The following is a 22,560-nucleotide window of genomic DNA, read 5'->3' as shown; positions in this document are numbered from 1 at the left end:
GAAACAATGCTTGTAAATGACTATCAAATGTCTTGGTTTACTATTACAGAGAAATCCTCGCAGGTCCTGTAAAGGATTTCTCTGTTTTCTGTGTTCACACCTGTGAAGGGTATATCAGGGTACACGATTGAAGCGTCTCATGCAATATACATTTGAGCTGTAACACTAGACATGGAACAGGCTGTCACACTTTTTTTCTAATCTCACACAACCTCTTTAATAAAGATGTGTCTGTGCACGATCATTACTTGTGTAGCGATCATCAGTGATCCGTTGTTACCACTTTTCCATTTCGAATGATGTCCTATCCTGATTTATTTTCTTACATTTCGCCAAGTGCTGAATATAATGACAAAGGTGGTGAAGTGTGTGGGAATCTTTGCTCTGTACATTTTATTACCAGTTATAAAATTATATGTACAGAAATGTTAATATCCATAATTAGCGATGTCTTCATGTACAAGGCCCTCTCTTCTAGCTATAGGAGGTACCTGAGCCAAACCCACAATAAAATGCTGCTGCTGAGTGTGTTTAGACAAGCCATCATTTTTATACATGTTGAGCTAATGCGATGTCTTGTCTCTCGCATCTGTGGATATACTGATGATCTGCGTTGGGAGTCATCATCACGATTGCAATATAAAAGCCAGTTATGAGACAAATCCTACATTCCTAGGTTATTAAATGATATGTTTTGATCTGAGTTTGTGGTATCTTCTTCATATCCCATATTAAAGAGAATCCGAAATCTAAATGCAGAAAATAAAATATAACATAGAGATACCATGTGGAAGTCATACAGATCTAAAATATGGATCAGAGGGGACTTTGAATGTTGTCAATTAGTGCTTATAGCTGTCAATTTTTGCATACATGAACGGTGTATGAAATTTTGTTGCATACCTTATCAGAGGAAAGCAGCACCAACTTCATCTGACAAAAGTCCCAACCTGCAGACTCTATAAATTATCACAAACTTGTCTACAAAAATCTGCTTAAATTGAGACAGTACATACCAAGGAGGACGGGAGTGTGCAACAAGATTTCTTAACATCCCTCATACACATGAGACTAATGACAGCCAAACCCGCTGATTACTACAGGTTTGGCCGACAGTCTATTGTATATGGGAGCCCTAGACAATTGATTGTCAGGGAGATAAGGATCTGGCAGGTCCGAATTAGGACTGCTTATTCTAAGATTCTCACTGAGAACACAGGAACTCTCAGCAGAGTGAGCTCTCCTATGTATGGAAGAGACGACCAAGATAGCTGTTGGCCGAATGATTGGCTAAACCATTATTCGACCTACAGTCATCTAATAAGTATAAGGGATGCGGTAAGTAACAGGGAGTAGAGATGAGCGAATTTGCTCGTATTCCCTCTTATTCGGCAAGCTGCAGAGGGAACCCGGCTTCCTGGATCGCGCGGGCCGATCAGCTGATTGGCGCCGATGGCACCGCAGCTGCATGTGTCGCAGCTGGGTCACAGTCACGACACATGCATGGAGAGCCTGTTTGTTGGGCTCTCCATGCATGTGCTGTGACTGTGACGCAGCCGCTACACATGCAGCTGATTAGAAAAGTAAGTGGTGCTAATGAAAAACAGCTAGAGGGTCAATTTTCAGCAAGGTCACATGACTGTGTACAAAAAGAGCATGTTAGAGAGGCAGAGTCTCTCAAAAGCAAAGAAGGTTACCAATTTTTGAACAACCGCATATAAAAATTTTGGAAAAGCTTCCAAAAATGTTCTTCAATGTAAAATTGAATATCCCACCATCTACACTACATAATATCATCAAAAGATTCAAAGATTCTGGAAAAATCATGTGCACAAGAGACAAGGCCAACATTCAATATTGGATGCTTGTGATCTATGGACCCTCAGGAGGCACTTCATTAAAAACAGGCAAGATTTGGTTGCGCAAATCACTGCATGGGCTGAAATTATTGTCCATGAGCACAGTTTGATGTACAATGCACAAATGCAAGTTAAAGGGCTATCATGCAAAGAAGAAGGCATATATCAACCCAATCGTGAAAACGCTGCTGTGTCTTCTCAGGACAAAGCTCATTTAAATGGACTAAGGAAAAATGGAAAACTATTCTGTGATGAGATGAATCAAAATTTTAAATTCTTTATGGAAACCATGGATGCTGTTCTGTAGTCTCAAGAGAAGTGAGACCATCCAGTTTGTTATCGGCACATAGAACAAAAGTTTCCATCTCTGATGGTATGTGGCTGCATATGGCATGGGCATCTTACACATCTTGACAGGAGCTATCAATGCTGAGCATTATAAAGGTTTTAGAACATATTCTCCCACCCAGATGTTTATTTCAGGGAAGACCTTGAATATTTCAGCAAGACAATGCTAAACCACATACTCCATCCATCACAAAAGCATAGCTTTGCAGAAGAAGAGTTTAGGTGATGAACTGGCTGCCTGCAACCCAAACCTTTAACCGATAGAAAACATTTGGGCATTCTGAAACCAAAAATCTGGCAAAGAAGACCCAGGTCTTCTGAGCACCTAGAATTCTATATCAGGCAAAATGGGACATTTCTTTACCAAAACTCCAGCAATTGCACTTCTCACTTTACAGACTGTTATAAAAAGAAAAGGGGATGTTACACAATGTTAGGCATGGCCTTATCCCGACTTTTGAGATGTGTTGCTTAAATCAATTTCTAAAAGAGTTAATTTTTCCCATTGAATAGAATAATGTCTAATTTTCACCTTCTTATCTGTTTTCTGTGTTCTGCACCAAATAAAATATGTATTGAAGAGATTTCAAAATTATTATTATTATACATTTTATAGCGCCATTTAACCATGGCGCTTTACATGTGAAAAGGGGGCAAATGTAGACAAATACATTAAACATGAGCAAAAACAAGGCACTAACAGGTACAGAAGGAGGGAGGACCCTGCCCGCGAGGGCTCACAGTGTGCAGGGGATGGGTGAGGATACACTAGGAGAGGGTAGAGCTGGTCATGCGGCGGTTCAGTAGGTTCAGGATCACTACAGGCTGTAGGCTTGTCGGAAGAGGTGAGTCTTTAGTTTTGTTTTGAAGGTTTCTATGGTAGGCGAGAGTCTGATGTGTTGTGGTAGAGAGTTCTCTGGATTATATTCAGCATTTCGAGCTCTAAGTGCAATTGTTTTAAGGTCCAATTTGCAGCCAAGATTCACCGTGGACACAATATTCTGCGACTGTGGTACAATCCCAGAAGTTTCTGATGCTGGAGTCGCTGGGGTGATAGGCGTCATTTGTGTCATAGGGGAAGGATATAGAGGCGTATTGCCTGGAAGAGGTGCTGTGGTTAGTGTCTGTGAGTGGAACAGTTGTTGGGTGTGGCCAGACCCCTGAGTGCCTTGCTGGGAAGTGGACTGCTGAGCTTGCTGCTGTTGCTGTCTCTGCTGTTCTTCACGAATTGACAAACTATTTGTTGTTTGTACAAGTTGTAGGGTCAAACCAGTGCCATAGGGCATCATAGGACTGAAGATGGGGATTCCAGGTGTCATTGCTCCCTGTGGAGATGCCAGTCCCTGAAAAGGGGGCAAACTATTGTTCTGATCCATCTTCTTCGTGCTTAGTTCAATGAATCTGATCCTTGGAGAACAGGTTTTATTTTCACGTTTCCAGGCTATCAAGTTTCATTGAATCATCTTGAATTCTCACCCAACCTTGGGAAACGCGAACTGTGTACATTCAAGGATCTCCAAGCTTTCTTGACTCATGGCATTCTTGTTTTCTTTACACTATACACAGTGTCCCAACTTTTTTTGTAATTGGTTTTGTACAATCTACAGTATCAGATGCTATTAGGAGCTTTTCCTTGTATTTTACTTTAAATGGAACCTACAAAAATGTAATCTGAACAGGGCCTAACTCACATAAATGATTACAGATTATCACAGAATACTTACTTGTGAGCAGCCACTGCTGTTATAGCTGCTTGCGATGCAGAGTATGAGTGCTCTAAACTGGGATGCTTCTCCACGCAGCACATGATGGAATCATAGGGAATGTTTAGTGCGGATGCCACGGCAGCCTGTTAACAGAACCAACAGTTAGAGGTCTTGCTCCATAAAAAAGCAAAATAAAACCAAAAATCAAAAAATCAAAAATACAAATCACAAGCATGCCTGCAACTGCCGCTTATTTACTGAAAGATCTTGTAGGCCAGAATGACTGTGCTAACAGCAGAGGTGTAACTATGGGGGATTACGGCAAAAGTTGCCCAGAGGACCTACTCTGACACAGAAATTGGTTATAATTATTAATTACCTTGTCTTGTGACATTTCCTGCCATCTTTTTTCTCCGTGGTCTCTATTTCACCACCCGCCCTATTCCTGGACATCGAGGGACTAGGGGAATTACGGTACCATAAGTGACATTTTTGCTTAGTCAGTTTTGCTTACTGCTAAGTTTCCATTATTTGCTTCTTTTTAATCATAGTGACGTAAGATGTTTGATACATTTTTCACTTCTTGAGATATAACAGTTTTTAAAAGTGACAAGTCACAGATCTGCCTTAAACCCTATATGCATAGTTAACCATCTGCAGTGCACTTTTAACCGCTTTACAACCTTGGGATTTTCTCTTTTTGCGTTTTCATTTTTTGCTCTCCTTCACAGAGCCATAACTTTTTTACTTTTCCATCAATACAGCAATGTGAGGTCTTGTTTTTTGCGGAACAAGTTGTACATTTGAACAACATCATTGATTATACCATATAGTGAATCGGAAAGCAGGAAAAAAAATCAAGGTGTGATGAAATTGTAAAAAAAAGTGCAATTCCACAATTGTTTTTTTGGGATTTTTTTTTACCATGTTTACTAAATGCTAAAACTGACCTGCAATTATGATTCTCCAGGTCAGTATGAGTCTGAACCTATGAAACATGTATAGGTTCTTTTTTATTTGTGTGGTGAAAAAAAATCTAAAATCTGCAGAAAAAATGTAAAAAAATGGTGCCATTTCTCGAGACGCATAGCGTCTCCATTTTTCGGGATCTTGGGCTTGGTGTGGACCTTTTTTGTGTGCCGAACTGACATTTTTATGTATACCATTTTGGGGTAGAGATGTTTTGATCACCTGTTATTGCATTTTATTGCAATGTTGTGACAACCAAAAAAGGTAATTCAGACGTAATTTTTTTCTCGTTACGCCGTTTACCGATAGGATAAATTGTTTTCATATTTTGATAGATCGGGCATTTCTGAACGGTGCGATAACAAATATGTGTATTTTGACTTTTTTTTATTTTGAATGGGGCAAAAAGGGGGTGGTTTAAACTTTTATGTTTTTTTAATTTATTAAATATTTTTAAAAACTTTTTTTTCTACTTTTTACTGGCTTCAATAGTCTCCTTAGGAGATTTGAAGCTGTGATCATCTGATCACTTGTGCTGGCGTCCATAGCAAATCAGCAATGACAAGTATGGGGGGTCTTCTGCTTACCCCTAGCTGTCATGCCAACCCATCCACGCCCCACTATCATGTGACAGGGGAGCCAATGATGCACTTCCGGTAAGTGCTGTGCTGTATCTTCATCTGTTCCCACCTCCGCTCCAGTCAGTCTTCTGTAAGTTGTGACTTGCTGGATCACTCCAGTGTTACACTTCAATGTAATGTGAGAGCCAGAAGGAGGCCAGAATGAGGTTATCATAGACTTACATTGAAAGCCATTGGCGGATTGGGACTGGAATGGCTGTGGGAAGTGCAGAAGAAGGCAGCTGGTAAGTATAATACTGGGGTCAGAGAACTTACATTAGCGATACCACTCCAAAGGTAAAATAGAAAAAATGCTGGTTTAGTGCTTTAATTAGGTTTCACACTAACACAGAGTGATTCTATATAAGAAATCTTTATTTTCTTATAAGGTGCCCCTATTTGAATGCACTGTTAGAAATATCTTGGTTTAATGTCCCTTCACATCATGAGGGCGCAATGGCGCATGTTTTACCTTTATGGATGCTGGGTCCTTTGTAGATATAAACACCTCCAGTTCATTCTCTTCTGCACTCGGTATGACACGTACAGTCCGTGATTCCAGGTGAAGATCGTCCACTCCTCCTATATAGTCCTCACCTGTTCTTTGAAAAGTAAAACCAATTCAGCACTCCGCACACATATTCCTGACTTAGAACTTGCCGTTTGTGATTTTTTTTTGTATATTTTCAATTTCAAGGTATAGTTACCTTCTAGGATATGGTCCACATTTTCAAAAGCTTCTTCCACATTCCCATATTCCATCATTCTAACCGGCTCGAAAAATGAATTATGCCTTATAGATTCCTAAAAAACACAGATACAAAAGGATGTACATAAAATTATGTCATAGTATATCTAGCAGTGGCAATGTATGTCTCTAAAAAGGTTAGGCTTCATGTATATGGCCATACTGAAGGGGTTGTCCGTCCTTAGTGTACAAGTCTGGAGTCACGCTATGAGACTGCAGACTTGTGAATTCTCACAATTCATGCACTTAGCGCTGTGAGGAGTCTCTGGCGCCAGGAGCAGGCTGTCATGTGACTGCAAGTATGCGATTTGTATACTTTGGGCCACAATCTGACTAGACGTGTCTTGCTTTGCTCAATTCACTTGCATTATGTGAGGCTGTGCAATTCTAGTCGGCATGTTACAGCGTGCATTCAAATCACATACTTGCAGTCACACGCCCGCCATTCTAGCACGGGAGAATCCTCAAAGAGCGAGGGGCACATGATGTGAGGATTCATAAGTGAAACGTAAGGCCAGACAACCTCTTTAAGGATTCTTCTACTAATACATGTGCCTTTAATTTTGTACATCACTTAAGGGTTTGCCTGTAATTTTATCGAGTGTAACAGTTCAGATATAAATCTTGAACAAAAAGCTTGAGAAAGAAAATTAGCAGGCCAATGTAAAATTAAAAAGTTGCACGCTTTGGATCTGATTTATCATCATTTTTAACCAGAATTCTGTTTTGAAACAGCTTTAAAAATCTAAAAAGTTTTCTTCAAGATGATGTTGCACAAAAACTTTTGGAGTTTTTATCCCAGTCCTGGTCAGCACCGCCAACTTTTTGAAAAGTAGGCGAAAATCATGGGGACAGAGTGGGGCTAAGTACACCAAACAAATTCACTGTAATTAGGACAGGAATGTGTGTAATGAGATGGACATATTGTCCTGTTCCCCCTTTAAGACATCAGTGCTGTGTATAATGTCATGATGACTGTGATGGTGATGGGTAATGTGAATTGTGATGTGGTGTAATGTTTTGCACTGCATTGTGAGGAAGCTGAGTTCTGCCCAGCAACAGACAGTGAGTAGGGTAAGATAGAGTTACGTGTTGGGACTAGCCCAGAGAGGGAGGGGCTATGCGCAGGATCAGAGCTGACTTTCTGATATTGTCTCAGACAGGGCCTAGCTTGTAGCTAGGGCAGTCTTTTGGTCTGAGTGCTCAGCAGCGCCTCATACAGTGGGTGTTCTGTTGCAAGAGAGAAAGGAGATCGGGACAGAGATAGTGTGATCTTGAGAAACAGACCGAGACAGAGAAAGAGAGTTACAGATACGAAGTGAGAAGGACAGTGTCAGCTCGGAGGACTGACCAGAGAGCAGAGTGACCAAGTGAGAAGGTTTGGAGAAGGTACACCTAGCAGCACAGCCCCAAGTAGCTTACAATAAGGGCCAGTTAGCAGGCCAGGTCAGAATAGAACATGAGACAAAGTGAGTGCCCTGGGAGAGAGTTCCCTGAGCATCAGAAAGCTTAAAATCCTATCCTCTATGAGGAGAATCAGGCATGGAACCACAGAAAGAATAAATAATTTTCACGGACAGTACTGTGGTGTTAAACTGGGTAGAGGTGAAGGAAATTAGACCAGTGGAGGTAGGAATGTGTGAGGCTGAGGAAGTAATAAGACTGTGTATTGAGATGCTCTGTACTAATGAAGAAATGTGTTAGAAGTTGTGTACTCGCTATCCAGGTGTGATGACTATAAAAAAAAAGTGCAATTCCACAATTGTTTTGGTTTTTTTTTTACCATGTTTACTAAATGCTAAAACTGACGTGCCGTTATGATTCTCCAGGTCAGTATGAGTCTGAACCTATGAAACATGTGTAGATTCTTTTTTATTTGTGTGGTGAAAAAAATTCCAAAATTTGTAAAAACAAAAGAAAAAAAAGAATGTAAAAAAAATGGTGCCACTTGCCGAGACCCATAGCATCTCCATTTTTCATGACCTTGGGCTTCGTGTGGATTTATTTTTTGTGCGCCGAGTTGACGTTTTTATAGATACCATTTTGGGGTAGATATGTTTTGATTGCCTGTTATTGCATTTTATTGCAATGTTGCGACAAAAAAAAAAAAAGTAATTCTAGTGTAATTTTTTTTCTCCTTACGCCTTTGGGATTGTTTTCATATTTTGATAGATGGGGCGTTTCTGAACACAGCGATACCAAATATGTGTATGTTTACTCTCTATGTACATAGTTGCCATGCAATAGCTGTTTAGTAAAGCTTTGTTTGTTAAGAACTGGTGGAATCCTTTCATGAACCGGTTAACATCTGGTCCTGTCAAACCAGCATCATTGGTTATATGCGTCCTGCACGGGCAAAGTGCCCTCACAGCTCAAGTCGGCACCGGGAAAGGTCAGAGAGGCCCGGCGCCTGCGCACTGCAGTACTTTGCTCTGCCCTCAACAGGGCAGACAAAGTACACCTGCACCGGAGCCGCAGCCTGAAGACAGGAAGAGGATGTCATCGTAAGAAGATGGGAGGCCCCGGACCGCGACACCCATCTTACCGGGACCGCCTTTTGGTGAGTATAATCTAATCTCTTTTTCTCATCTTTCAGGTTACATTGGGGGCTTATCTACAGCATTACAGAATGCTGTAGATAAGCCCCTGATGCCGGTGTGGAGCGGCCCCCAGACGCAGGGCAGCGGGGTACTCGGTACCGGGTCCCTCGGTCTCAGTTCTAGGGGTGTCACGGTGGCCCGACCCGGTCCGTGGCCCTGCTAAGGGGCGCCCAAATAAAGGTGTAGGTGAGAGTTTGTCAAGTGTTCGTGACGCCACCTGTGGTATTCGGTCAGGGTGACCGACGCTGCTAGGGGTCCGCTGGGGTGATGGAATGGCAGCTAGATGGTGTAACTTCCCACAGGTGAAGTATGTCCCCAGGGCTTCCCTTGATGAGTAGATGGTAATGGTGTAGGTCGCAGTAAATAACGAGGACACAGGGTTGCAGTCTCTTTACCTCTTTACTGAAGGCTTTGGCATCCGCAATCCAGAGCACTGGTAACAGTGCTGGCTGAGACCGGCCGGTCCGAAGGCACATCCAGAGTTCCCTTTGCGGGTGGAAATCAGTAGCCTTCCTACTAGCACCTGTGTGTTGTAGTACCTCCCTGCTGAGCACCACGGGATAGTCCTCACAACTGTCGTGTATGTTTCTGTTCTCTCTCTCCGTCCCCCAGATGGTTTGGATAGGACGCACCCGTATGACGGGGTACGCCTGGAGTTATTTTATAGGGACCCTAGAGACACCCCTCTCCCACAATTGCCTCCGTTGTCTTCATTAGGTGTAAAGGTGAGACAGCCAACCTAGAGTTAACTGCCCTGCCGTAGTTCAAAGTAATGCGTAGTCTATTACTTCCTCGGCGTTCCGGCCGCCGGCTACGCGCCTCAGAAGGATGTTGCCGATCTTGGGGCACGACTCCTCCTGGTTCTATCTCCTTTGTGCTGTGATCTTGTTTCTCACTTCTCCACAATATACTTCGCTTCGTGTCCTTTCTTAGGATGCCGCCGCAATGAGGTGCAGGCATGGCTCCATAACGATCTGTCTCGTGCTAGGCCACTGCCAGGATCCCACCCCTGACAGGGACCTCCCTGAGTCTTCCCAAGCAACTCTCTCTCTCACTAGATGTTACCTGGGCAAAACCCAGTCAGCTTCTCTCTAACTTCCTATCCAACCCCCAGTTTTACCAGAGTGTGAGGAGTGGCCTAATACATAGAACCTTTTGCTCCCCCTGGTGGCCGGAGTGTGAAGTGTAGTGTGTGACTGTGATACCTGGTCAGGTGAACTCCTTTAGTGCCATCAGACGTACCATCACTCCCCCTTGTGGCAGAGCGACAATACTGCAATGACCAGGACTCTGGGGCGCTGCAGGTGGGCTTAGCTCACCTTCGATTTTGGGGGCGACAGGTTCCCTTTAAGTATTTAAGAGGTGCATGCTTCCTGATGAATTTGGCACTCCAGCGCTGCTTTCATTAGGACTGGTGTAGAAAACAGTTGTCTTAATGAATTGAGGCTTTTGTGACTTGCACAAAAATATGCTAATTTTCATGACAGTTTTCTGGCACAGGAGCATTTATAAATTCCCGATATAGTGTTTTCTGTAGGATTCTGTACAATCAAGACAGAAATCATTTTTGCATTTCTCAGATTCCATATGTAGGTGTAGTCCTCAGAAGCATTGCTACTCGGGAAAAATATTCCCATACACATAACATCCCACAAGGTCTGTGATAGAGAACTGCATGGCCTTCATGTACTACAGCACGGGCTACGATTAAATAAATATGTTGTCTGCATAAGGTGCAAAGATATGTCAAAGTCAGAGCTACAATCTCACAAAAAGCAAGTGACAGTCATCAGATTAATAACACTCTTAAAAGGAAGCCATCAATCTGAGAGCTGCAAGATCTAGGGGTTGAGAGCCTGATTACAGTCATGTATCACTTACTGGGCTGCATGGTGCAGTTTTGATAGAATCACTGTTTTCTCTGCTGTAGCAGTGCTGAGAATGCTGAGCTCTGTATAACCCCGCCCACATCACTGACTGGCAGTTTCCTGTGTACACTGTGCATTGCCAGCAAGCTGCCAATCAGTGGTGGGGGAGGAGTTACACAGAATAGTTGGACTGCCTAGCACAAGACACCTAGTCCTGTAGTGATATTGTCCTGCTGATAAAACACTGATTGTATTGACACTACAACAGACAGCGTAATAAGTGACACATCCCCTAATCCCCTGACGCATGCCCTAATCATCTCCCACCTCGACTACTGCAACATCCTCCTCTGTGGCCTACCCTCTAACACTCACACCCCTCACATCTCTCTCCTTGCTACACTCCTGCTTCCCCTCTTTGCAAATCCCTTCACTGGCTCCCAATTTCCCAGCGTATCCAGTTTAAACTACTAACACTGACCTACAAAGCCATCCATAACCTTTCTCCTCCGTATATTTCCAAACTAATCTCTCAATATCTTCCCTCACGTAACCTCCGGTCCTCCCAAGACCTCCTTCGCTCCTCACCCAATTGCCTCCAAGACTTCTCCTGAATATCCCCCATCCTCTGGAATTCTGTGCCCCAACACGTCCGGTTATCCACCACATTTGGATCCTTCAAAAGAAACCTGAAAACCCCATTTCTTCAAAGAAGCTTACAACCTGTAATGACCACACGGCCACCTCAACACCATCGGAGCTACTGCAACCCCCGACCTACTGTCTCATTCCCCATAATCCTGTAATGTAAGCCCGCAAGGGCAGGGTCCTCTTCCCTCTATAGCAGTCTGTCATTGTTAGTTTGTTTACTGTAAGTGATATTTGTAATTTGATGTAACCCCTTCTCATGTACAGCACCATGGCATTAATGGTGCTATATAAATAAATAATAATAAAAAAATAATCCCTGTAATCAGGCTAGACCAGTATATAGGATTAGCAAGGCTGCCTACATTGAAAAATAGCACCACACTAGTCCATAGGATGTGTGTGGTACTGCAGTTTGGCTCCACTGGAGTGACTAAGGGTGAATTGTAATTCACCCACCATTTAGTCCTAGCCAGACAGCCAACAAAGGAAAATCTTTCCAAAAAACAATTTTAATTTCTTAGAAACAGTAAGCTTTTCTTTTAATGAACCCACTGTATACTGAAAAGGGTTTTGGATCCAGCCCTGCCACTAATAGTATGAAAATGCATTTATTATTTTGCCAATTACTTTTCTTTGTAGTTGTTTTATGGCTTTACATTTTGCATTTTTAATATCTAAAAATCTCATTTATGGTAGTGTCAAATATTTACACTGCAGTCAATCAAATTATTGTCTCAGACTCTCAGGTATACAAGAAGAGTAGCGGGCACCACAGGAACAAGTGAGTCAGGGATCAACCAAATGCGTATAAAGAAGCAATCCAACAATCAAAAAAGAGAGATATGCATAACAATGGGATCAACCTTCAAAATTTTTTTTCAACTTTATTAATACAAAAAAGGCACAACAGAGCAAGACATACAGTTAAAACTTAACTTAAAGTTTAACTGTTTTTAAATGTATGTCTTGCTCTGCTGTGCCTTTTTTGTATTAATAAAGTTGAAAACATTTTTTGAAGGTTGATCCCATTGTTAATATCTCTCTTTTTTGATTCTCAGACTCTCAGGTATTACATTTTAGCTTAGATAAATGTAATTTAAGTCTGTAGATAAATATTACTTTATATTCCTATTTATGGAAAAAGAGTAAATGCCATTTCTAATTACTACAAAAACCTACAAACAAAGGGAAGTATGATGCCCAGAAGTAATATCAAATAATTTTTATTAGCTATCAAAAATATCTAAAAACAAGTAAAAAAATTACAGTAGATATGAAGAATATGTAAAGAGAAACTGTCACTCAAGTATCCCAGTAAATAGTCAAAACAAATGTCACATGTATGCCAAAAACTATACAAAAATACAGACAAAAGTGAAGTTAATAAATAACTAGTATCATAAAATATGACAATTGGGAGTTTTGATGCTATGAAATAATTGTTAGCAGGACTTGACACAATGTAGTGCAGTGTTCAATAGTCAAAAAGTCTAGTAATTAAGACCAAGTGACCATATAAAAATTACTGTAGGTTTTTCACAGTACAGTGTTTCTATGCATAATATGAGATGATACAACTACATATATTATATGGACAAGGCAATGAAGGTAACCTATTGTCACGATTCCTCCCCACAGTGAATGATTGCTATGCTGTTCTATGGAAACTGTCTTTTTGAGCTGTCTGTGTCTTGATTGACAGCTTGGCTGTCCAATAGTGTGATGGGCTTGCTGGGCTGTCGGTGCCTTGATTGACAGCTCAACTGTCCAATCTGTGACTGGCAGCTGCGGGGCTTTCTCCAGATGTTCAGTGTTCTGGAGATTACCCAGCTACTTAACTGAGCTGTCTGCCCCTGATCCCTGCCAGACGTAGTTTGTGCGTCTTGATGATTTTGTTGATCTGCGTTCTGATCTTCTGCTGCCTGGCCCTTTGGACCGTGTTTTGACTACCCCTTTGTCTTGTCCTTTTGATCCGCTATCTCTTGTTATTGACCCTGGATTGTGATCTGACTTACGCCCTCGTCTTTTCCCTTGGTTATCTACGTACTCTCTTGGTAATGACCCTGGAACGTTTGACTCTTCTGCCTCACGGCTTGTCCGTTAGTAGTGACTAGCGTCATATTAGTGACTCGCGTCACACCTATTTGCACATACTGTACATAAAATACATAATATAACAAAAGCAGCCAAAGGGATTTTGTTACTCAAAAATTGAAGCTCTAAAATTCACATTGCCCCTGAGGAGGCCCGTCTTGTGAATAATAACTTCTCTTTCAAATGGCAACTTGAGTATTTGACGATGTTTATCCATTCAGATCACAATAAAATGTATTCATTGAACTGTAGAGCTTATCGTGATCATGCGCTTAAAGAGTTAATGAAAGACAACTAATGTGGCTTGTGATGATAAAGGCCATCAAAATAAATGTATTACCTTCCTTTCTTTACATTTTTTCAGGCTACCCCTATCTTTTCACCTCTTGATTTTTTTTTTAAAAGCTTCATTTTGTCATGATCAAATTTGTGTGGGGTGGATATAAGGCCAACATTGGTCTACAAACATTTGCACACCCTAAAGCCATAGGAGGAGCCATGCTTTCTGCATGAAGATCTATCACCAAGCATCCATTCTATACATCTAAGAAATTGGCACGTTCACGACACAACAAACTAGTGGGTGACTCTTGAGCAAGAGAAGATCCCTGCCTACTGTAAACATTTCCCGAGGATACAATTAACAGACAAATCCCTGACTCAGCCCTATAACATTAACCAATACAAAGTTAAAAGTACGAAACAAACTATAAAAAATATATTACATGTATATACTAGGAAACTTCTGAGCCCTATAACCCATCTTTCTGTCATGGATATTGAGGAGACTCTATCCTCAGCTGGAGGGATGTGGATGTCACATTTTTTTTACCATGAGCCAGCTGGCTCTAGCCTTCCTTCATTCAGAGACTTGAAACCCCACAATCCGACCTGCAGACCCTCATGGTTAGATTATATACAGATGTGCTCCTTTATTGACTGTCGAAGAGATGGATGCTCATTCTGCTCCACACCCACTTCCTTCAGAAACAACTCTTCTTCCAAGAAACCACACCTAAAAATATGATTTCACTTTTCTACTGCCTCATCTGAGTTTCCAACAAGCATTTGATCAAAAATGAAAAAAATAATAATCTCATCAATTTAATGGCAGAAAGCATTTCTTTTTATAAACTCCCCACTGCATGTTCTGCTCAGGAGAAAAATGAAAAAGTATTGACTAGGTAGTATCGCTCTAACCATCTCAACTTCATGCCATCTATCCCTCCGTCCCTGACGTTTGCAGGCATTGTAAGATGGATGTAGTCACTATGCCTGACATTTAATAAGGATGCAGGTCAATCCATTCTAGAAAAAAGTGTTCTTTGTCTAACAACCAAAAACTTTACATAGTGTAAGTAACACCCCTCAAAGAGCCCCTTTATCAATATTTCCTGAATTCATTGGTTCTCAAAAAGGTTCTTTTGTGCTTTGATTAACAGAGGAAAGCTCGGTGATTCCATGCTTTGTTCAAGTGCATGTAGTTTTGGGAAGGAAGAGCTCTCTTTGGAAAATACGAAAACAAAAAGTTATGTTATGTGATTGAGGCCTAATATATTGGATTCTGTTGATTCGTTTCTTGATTAATAATTATCATAATCGATCATTATTTTATTGAAGCCATGGAAATCTTTCCCCAATCTCCGCTCCCGTCCCCCTTTTTTATTTTTTTATTTTCTCTCTGTACCCCTGTTCTCACTATTTTCTATCCTGCATTTTTAAACTGTAATATTACTCTTTTTTTTGCTGTAACATTAGTCATTCATTGGTTACTAGATATTATACTGAGGGCATCTGTCTCCTTGCACTTCATGCTACTGATAGATAAGGTCTTATAAATATTGCTCTATATGGCCTTTATCAACTCTCGCATTCTAGATGGCTACTTGTTAGAGACCGGTCCACATCGCTCTAGGGACAGCAGTCCGATATGATATTGTTGTACTAGTTGCTTCTTTCTATGGTTGTTGATATTTCTCTGGTCCTGACTGAACATCAATTTCTGTTATTTGTATAAAACCAAATCTCGGAACAGATTCTGATTGTTTGTGGACTACATGACTGATATTGCACTCTGGGCACAATAAAATTACCTGAACGGACAGAACAACAGGCTCCAGGTCTTCATATTGTACTCGCACTCGTGACGCTGCCTGATTGGCATGGTTCTGGGTGTTTGCTACTACCGCACATATAGCTTGCCCAATGTATTTTACCTAGAGAAAACAGAAATGTTGGTGTTTATATGCATAACAGAGTGTGTGAGTGATAAAGTGATAAAACTGTCATGTTTCAACCATACTTCATGTTCTGCAAACAAATCGGTGTTGTTCAGTCCTGGGACATCTGCCAAGGTTATTATATCTATTACTCCAGGTACTTTTAGTGCATTTTCTTTATTTATGGATCTGAGAACAAAGCAAGAAGTAAATAAAAAGCGTTCATACATTGCTGATACAAAACTTATCATTTTATTTATTTTCAGTCAATAAGTCCAATGAGAATGCAGGATATTTATCAGACTATCGACAAACATGTCCACTCAGTAAAAAAAAATAGAAAAAATGTCCAAAAGTGGAGTTAAAAAAAAGAAATAAAATAAAAGATACATTATAGATACAATAATGCTAAATGCAAACAATGAGGTTCATAAATACAACACTAATTAATGAAAATAGAACCTAAGTGGTCACATGGAGATAAACCTGGTAAACCATGTGAGTCATTGTAGATTATGAACACCCCAGCAGCAAAAGTTAGCAACTAATGCCATATGTCAAAAATAGAACATGCACCACCACGGGAGCAAACCGATGTGCGTTTCGCCTGAGCTTCGTCCGGGGTGTGTTCATTAATTAGAGTTGTAATTCTGAACCTCATTGTTTGCATCTATTTTGTCAGTATTTTTTTATTTATATGGTGGCAATTTTGCCCCAATTCATTGGTATACCATTCAACTTTAATATATCAACTTATACATTTATTTTTATATATATACTGTATAGTTTTTTATATTTTTCAGCTACCTGATAGTTATTATATATATTTTTACAAATTATTTGTCCCAGGTTGTTGGGCTTTATATCAGTTGGGCTTCATATTCATGTTGCCCTTGTATTTTATTTGAAATCAACTTGATTATTCCCCCTGGTGTATTTCTATATCCATTCTTTCTTAGACCTTCATTATTGCAGCAATCCATTGTATTTCATATCCACCCTTTTTGTTTCTTGTTTGGATCTCTTTTTATTCCATGTCTTTTAATGGTTTTTCAATATAGATTTATTATATTTATTTATCCTGTGTCTGGGATTTTTTTCTTTCCTCACATTCTGAGAGGTGTAACATTGTTATTTTTGGTAGAGCTGTGCTTTTGGAATACATAACATTTTTTCACCGCTTTTTATTCAGATTTTTCAGACACAGAGTGAACAAACACCAGGAATTCAGTTTTTCATTTCTTTTTGTGCAGCTCACCATGTGATAAAAGTGATAAGACCATTTTATTATTTATTTATATATTTTTATGCTTTGTTACTTTAACACACTAAAAACATTGTTTTACAAATATGTATTTGTTTTTGCATTGTCATTTTCTGAGAGCTGCAACTTTTTTATTTTTTTGCTAAATGAGCCATATTAAGTCTTGTTTGTTGCAGGATGGTTTGGCATTTTCATTTGTATAATTGTTTTTACATATGACTTTAGATTGTGTTTTATTCAATTTATTTGTGTGTCAGTATGATGAAAAAGCTACATTTTTGTTGTGTTTTTTATGGTATATATAATGCAACAGTTTTATAGTTCGCGGAGATACCAATTATGTGTACTTACAGCCAAAGCTAACAGACAATTCTCTATACTCCTCCTCCTAGACCTGTCCTCTGCCTTCGACACAGTTGACCACTGCCTCCTACTACAGATCCTCTCTTCCTTTGGGATCAAAGAACTTGCCCTATCTTGGATCTCCTCATACCTTGCCAACCGCACATTTAGCGTTTCCTACTCCCATACAACCTCTTCATCTCGCCCCCTCTCTGTTGGAGTCCCCCAAGGCTCTGTCCTAGGACCCCTACTCTTCTCAATCTATACACTCCGCCTGGGACAACTCATAAGGTCCTATGGCTTCCAGTACCACCTATACGCTGATGACACTCAGATCTACCTCTCTGGCCCAGATGTCACCTCTCTGCTCTCCAGAATGCCACAGTGTCTATCGGCCATATCCTCCTTCTTCTCCTCTCGCTTCCTCAAGCTCAATGTGGATAAATCTGAACTCATTATCTTTCCCCATCTCACATATCTTCCCTACCTGATCTATCTATCAAAATAAATGAAATCACACTTTCCCCTGTCCCCAAAATCCACTGCCTCGGCGTAACCCTTGACTCTGCCCTGTCCTTCAATCCGCACATCCAAGCTCTCGCCACCTCCTGTCTCCTTCAGCTCAAAAATATCTCCAGAATCCGTCCTTTCCTCAACCCACACTCTACCGAAATGCTTGTGCGTGCCCTAATCATCTCCCACCTCGACTACTGCAACATCCTCCTCTGTGGCCTACCCTCTAACACTCTCGCACCCCTCCAGTCCATCCTTAACTCTGCTGCCCGACTAATTAATCTCTCTCCTCACTACACTCCTGCTTCCCCTCTTTGCAAATCCCTTCACTGGCTGCCAATTTCCCAGCGTATCCAGTTTAAATGACTAACACTGACCTACAAAGCCATCCATAACCTTTCCCCTCCGTATATTTCCATACTAATCTCTCAATATTTTCCCTCACGTAATCTCCGGTCCTCCCAAGACCTCCTTCTCTCCTCCACGCTTATTCGCTCCTCACTTAATCGCCTCCAAGACTTCTCCCGAATATCACCCATCCTCTGGAATTCAGTGCCCCAACACGTCCGGTTATCCACTACTTTTGGATCCTTCAAAAGAAACCTGAAAACCCACCTCTTCAAAGAAGCTTATAGCCTGCAAAGACCACACGGCCACCTCAACACCATTGGAGCTACTGCAACCCTCGACCTACTGTCTCCTTCCCCTCCATCCTGTAGAATGTAAGCCCGCAAGGGCAGGGTCCTCGCCCCTCTGTACCAGTCTGTCATTGTTAGTTTTGTTTACTGTAAGTGATATTTGTATTTTGATGTAACCCCTTCTCATGTACAGCACCATGGAATTAATGGTGCTATATAAATAAATAATAATAATAATGTGTACTTTTTCTGTTTCATCACAAAGGCTGCGTTTTAGTGGCCAAATGGCTTCTCGCTATTTGTGTGCACTTTTTTTTTTTTTTTACTTTTGGACAAAATATTAAACAGTGAAAAATATGATACTGAATTTATTATAGGCTTCTGGATAATGTAATAAGTGTTTCTTTTCTTTCTGATGTTGAATAGCTATTGATGGAAAAAAAAACATGTAAACAGAACAACATTGTAAATGACAATTTCTTTCACGTTTTTCACTCCATAGCCTGATATTATTCTTATAACATAGAAGCTTACATGATTTTAGCCTGGTGTCTGCTGCTGGTTACTAGCGCTAAAAAAAGCTCTCCATCCACCGCTGATGTGTCTTCTTCATCATCAAACTCTTCCTCTACTATGGTTTGAAGGACATGAGGACTGTACGGTGCCTGCTGGTCATTTTCAACCTCATGCTGGTAATTTAGCTCTTGATTCTAGGTTGTAAACACAGATTATGCTATTAAAATCCAAACATATGAATGGCCTAGAATAGTAAAGGCTTGTTATAGCTGGTACAATGTTTCCCTTTATGATATTTTACTAATTTTTATTTACTTTTATTATTCTGATTTCTCCATGTTCATCTATTGCATCAAATATAGTAGAGACATCGCTTCTGTAGGTAATTCTACATAAATGGTGAGGATATTCATTGACAAAACATTTATACCTACCGTACGTAAAAAGGTGAATAAACATAGAGAATAAATAAATAAAAAATAATCTTTATTCGATTAACAGATACAAAATAGAAAATGCTAAAAAAAAAAACATAGAAGGGAAAACAGGTCCTGTACAGGGAACTCACTGCAAAACGTATTGGTGGTGAGTATAATGGCTATACAACATTAAGGCTTCCATAAACATGGCCCACGGCAAACGCAATTGTGAAAAAGTGCATACACATTTATATTAAGACATAATATTTCATAATAACTGTATATCAAGTACTAAAGTAGACATTAAACATCATGAAAAGGGGAAGAATAAATTAAATTCCATTACCAGTTGTAAGTACCCAGTGGCTCCAATGACTCCAATGTACGTTTCGCCTGGTGGCTTTTTTACTCCTTGAGAAAGCCAACAGGCGAAACGTACGTTGTATAGCCATTATACCCACTAACAATCCTTTTTGCAGTGAGTTCCCTGTACAGGACCTGTTTTCCCCTCTATATGTTTTAACATTTTCTATTTTGTATCTGTTATTCGAATAAAAATTATTTTTTATTTATTTATTCTTTGTGTTTATTCACTTCTTTTGAGTAGGTATAACTATTATTAAAATTGTTAAAGGGAACCTACCTGTCATGTGCAAGAATGCTATCTACCTGTAGATATTGGATTTAATCCACAGGTAAATAACATTAAAATGCTGCCTGGTTGCCTTAGTGAAAGTGCAGATACTGGGAGGAAATTAATTTATATCCTCCCAGGAGCCACTTGCTTTCAATTTTAGGGGAGTACATATAGTGGTTACAGTGACTGCTCACTATACTGTGATCACTTTGATTGACAGTTCACTCTACACAGATGCGCTGCACAGCAAGCTGTCAATCAAAGTGCTGTGGAGTGATCATAGCCAGCGCTCACAATATAGTGAGGGGTGACTGTAACCGCTATATGCGCTCTGCTATGATCGGAAGCAAGTGGTTCGTAAGAGCATATAAGTTAAATTCCTCCCAGTATCTGTGCTTTGAGTAAGGTGGCAAGGCTGAATTTTATCATTATTTACCTGCAGGTTAACTCTATATCTGCAGGTAAATAGCATCTTTACACATCTTTGCACATGACAGGTCCCACCTCCACCTGGATTGCCTTTCTTCTTTATGACGAGCCTTCAAACAATTTATCATCCTGGTCCTTGCTCTCCATGATACTCACCCAGACCTTTGGAGCTTCACCAGACACATATTCATTGGTGCACGTACCTACTGCCAAATTTTCATGGGCCAGAAAGCCATTGCCAGGTGCACACTCAGTCTTAAAGGGAACCTGTCAGCTGTTACATGCTGCCCAAACCATGAGCAGCATGTATCAGCTACAGGCTGTAGTATCCCTGCCATGTCTCTGAAGCGCTGCAGTGTTTCAAAGAAAAACCTACTTTTAATAGGTGCTGGGGACCGAGCCGCACTGTGCACTAGTCCTACAGGCGGGGTCCTTGGAGGATTCTCCCCGCCCACTGACGATAACTGACAAGCATCATGCACGTATAGGCAAAAGGTTGTCAGTCACTGTCAGCGGACTGGGAAAGCCCCCGGGGACCCGTCTGTATGACTAGTCAATAGCACGGCTCTGTCCCCGGCAGCTATGAAAAGTAGGTTTTCCTCTAAAACGCTGCAGTGTTTCAGGGACAGGAGAGTTGTGCAGTCTGTGAGGAAAATGGCACCAACAAGTGCAGGAAAAGATCCTGTAATACTTATAAATTAGCAAGTGGCACAAAACCATGTCCCCAACACATTTGGTAAATTAGCAATAAAGTGACAGTTTCAAAATGCAACAAACCCATCAATATGTGGCCCCTTGTCAACCCATTCCACTGCTATATTTTGTGCTGCTTTCTTCTTGCATGATTGATTTTACCCACCTGCTAATAATAGCTGAGGAGATCAAAACACTAATACAAGGAAGGCCACAAATGTTAATAATTAGGATAATAGTAACAAATGCGATATATAACAATAACAGAATAAATACAACTCCGTTATATACCGTATGCACACAAACACAGATTGAGAAGGACACACATCAGTACATACATGATCATCATGGAAACCATTTGACGTTCTCGACTGATTGGCTTTTAATGAATTCTTGTCAGAGACAAATGTGGAGAATTGAATTTCCTGCACAATGGAGAAATTTGTCAAGGTTTATGAAAAAACAATGGGTATAAAAGCATAAAAGCGTGATTGGAGATGGATGGGTTCAGAAAGTGCAAACACAGACAACATTCATCAGCTCTCAGCCTTACAATCCATCAGATCTCATCTATCAGTACTGCACTGGATGCAGGTAATAGAAGATATAGCAGGTGGGATGTCTAAGACACCCTCTTTCAGAAGAAAGCTTAACAGGTGATATCGAGAAAGAAGTAATGAATAGCCCATAAAACGCACAGACTATAGCACTTGTCTGTAAGCACTATACTGATAGGGGACCGGCCCGGTGGTGCTGCGGACTATATCGCTTAAATATGCCAAGTCTGACAAAGCTAAGTAACCCTTCGATATCTATGTCACTCCTGATGAACCTCTTAAAATTAGAAGAGGGGAAACGCGTTAAGTTTCTGAGGGGATGTATTTGTTTGACATCAAGTGGTGATGTGTTATTTGATATATTTTTATAAAGGGGGTGCACCTGTGTAAGGCCGATTGAAGGTTTGAACTGCTATACAGACATTTGTCGTTTTGGATTTGGTATAGACAGAAGGTCTTGACTGTGATATTGACTATTTTTCATCTGTCTTAAATGTGGACATGTTCGCATGCTCATCTATAAATCATGTGGTATATTCATTTGATGGGCATATGAGGTATGACTGAGCTTCACAGCAAGGGATCCATCTATTGATAAGCAAGCACCTTAAGGGCACCCCTGCTATATACTGTAAACAACCAATGGGTTTACAATTTTGACACTTTAAAGCACTGTAGCACCTTAATCTTTTGTTTATCTGGGCCTCATCGGTCTAGTAAGGGTCAGATTAGAGGACAGTCGTTGTGGAGCAGGGGCGCCAATTACGTGTTTTGATAGGGTGCCAACCCCCGCTGATAGGAAGGAACAGAGAGGCATGAGTACAGATCGGCCAATCTACCTCTTTTTGATTCAAGATACTCCTAGTGGGG

The 22,560-nt window shown here is 40.6% G+C and overlaps 1 protein-coding gene and 1 pseudogene across 2 annotated transcripts in view; both read right to left on the bottom strand.

Annotated features, from left to right (window-relative positions):
- The window catches only part of LOC143784151 (aldehyde oxidase-like), a 181,190-nt gene that overhangs the window by 48,267 nt on the left and 110,363 nt on the right, over positions 1-22,560 (bottom strand). For both annotated transcript variants that reach the window (XM_077272025.1, XM_077272026.1), the window contains exons 9-15: positions 21,472-21,558; positions 18,974-19,149; positions 15,766-15,871; positions 15,557-15,679; positions 6,210-6,306; positions 5,975-6,099; positions 3,932-4,056 (exon numbers count right to left, since the gene is read on the bottom strand). In XM_077272025.1, the coding sequence (XP_077128140.1) occupies positions 3,932-4,056; positions 5,975-6,099; positions 6,210-6,306; positions 15,557-15,679; positions 15,766-15,871; positions 18,974-19,149; positions 21,472-21,558 (839 nt within the window). The remainder of the gene's footprint in view (positions 1-3,931; positions 4,057-5,974; positions 6,100-6,209; positions 6,307-15,556; positions 15,680-15,765; positions 15,872-18,973; positions 19,150-21,471; positions 21,559-22,560) is intronic.
- On the bottom strand, positions 2,086-3,892 carry LOC143785679 (TATA-box-binding protein pseudogene; annotated as a pseudogene).

The sequence above is a fragment of the Ranitomeya variabilis genome, chromosome 7 (assembly GCF_051348905.1).
Source record: "Ranitomeya variabilis isolate aRanVar5 chromosome 7, aRanVar5.hap1, whole genome shotgun sequence".
In the NCBI taxonomy this organism is placed as follows: domain Eukaryota; kingdom Metazoa; phylum Chordata; class Amphibia; order Anura; family Dendrobatidae; genus Ranitomeya; species Ranitomeya variabilis.
The sequence above is the reverse complement of the archived record's forward strand: the minus strand, read 5'-3'. Positions and strand labels throughout refer to the sequence as shown.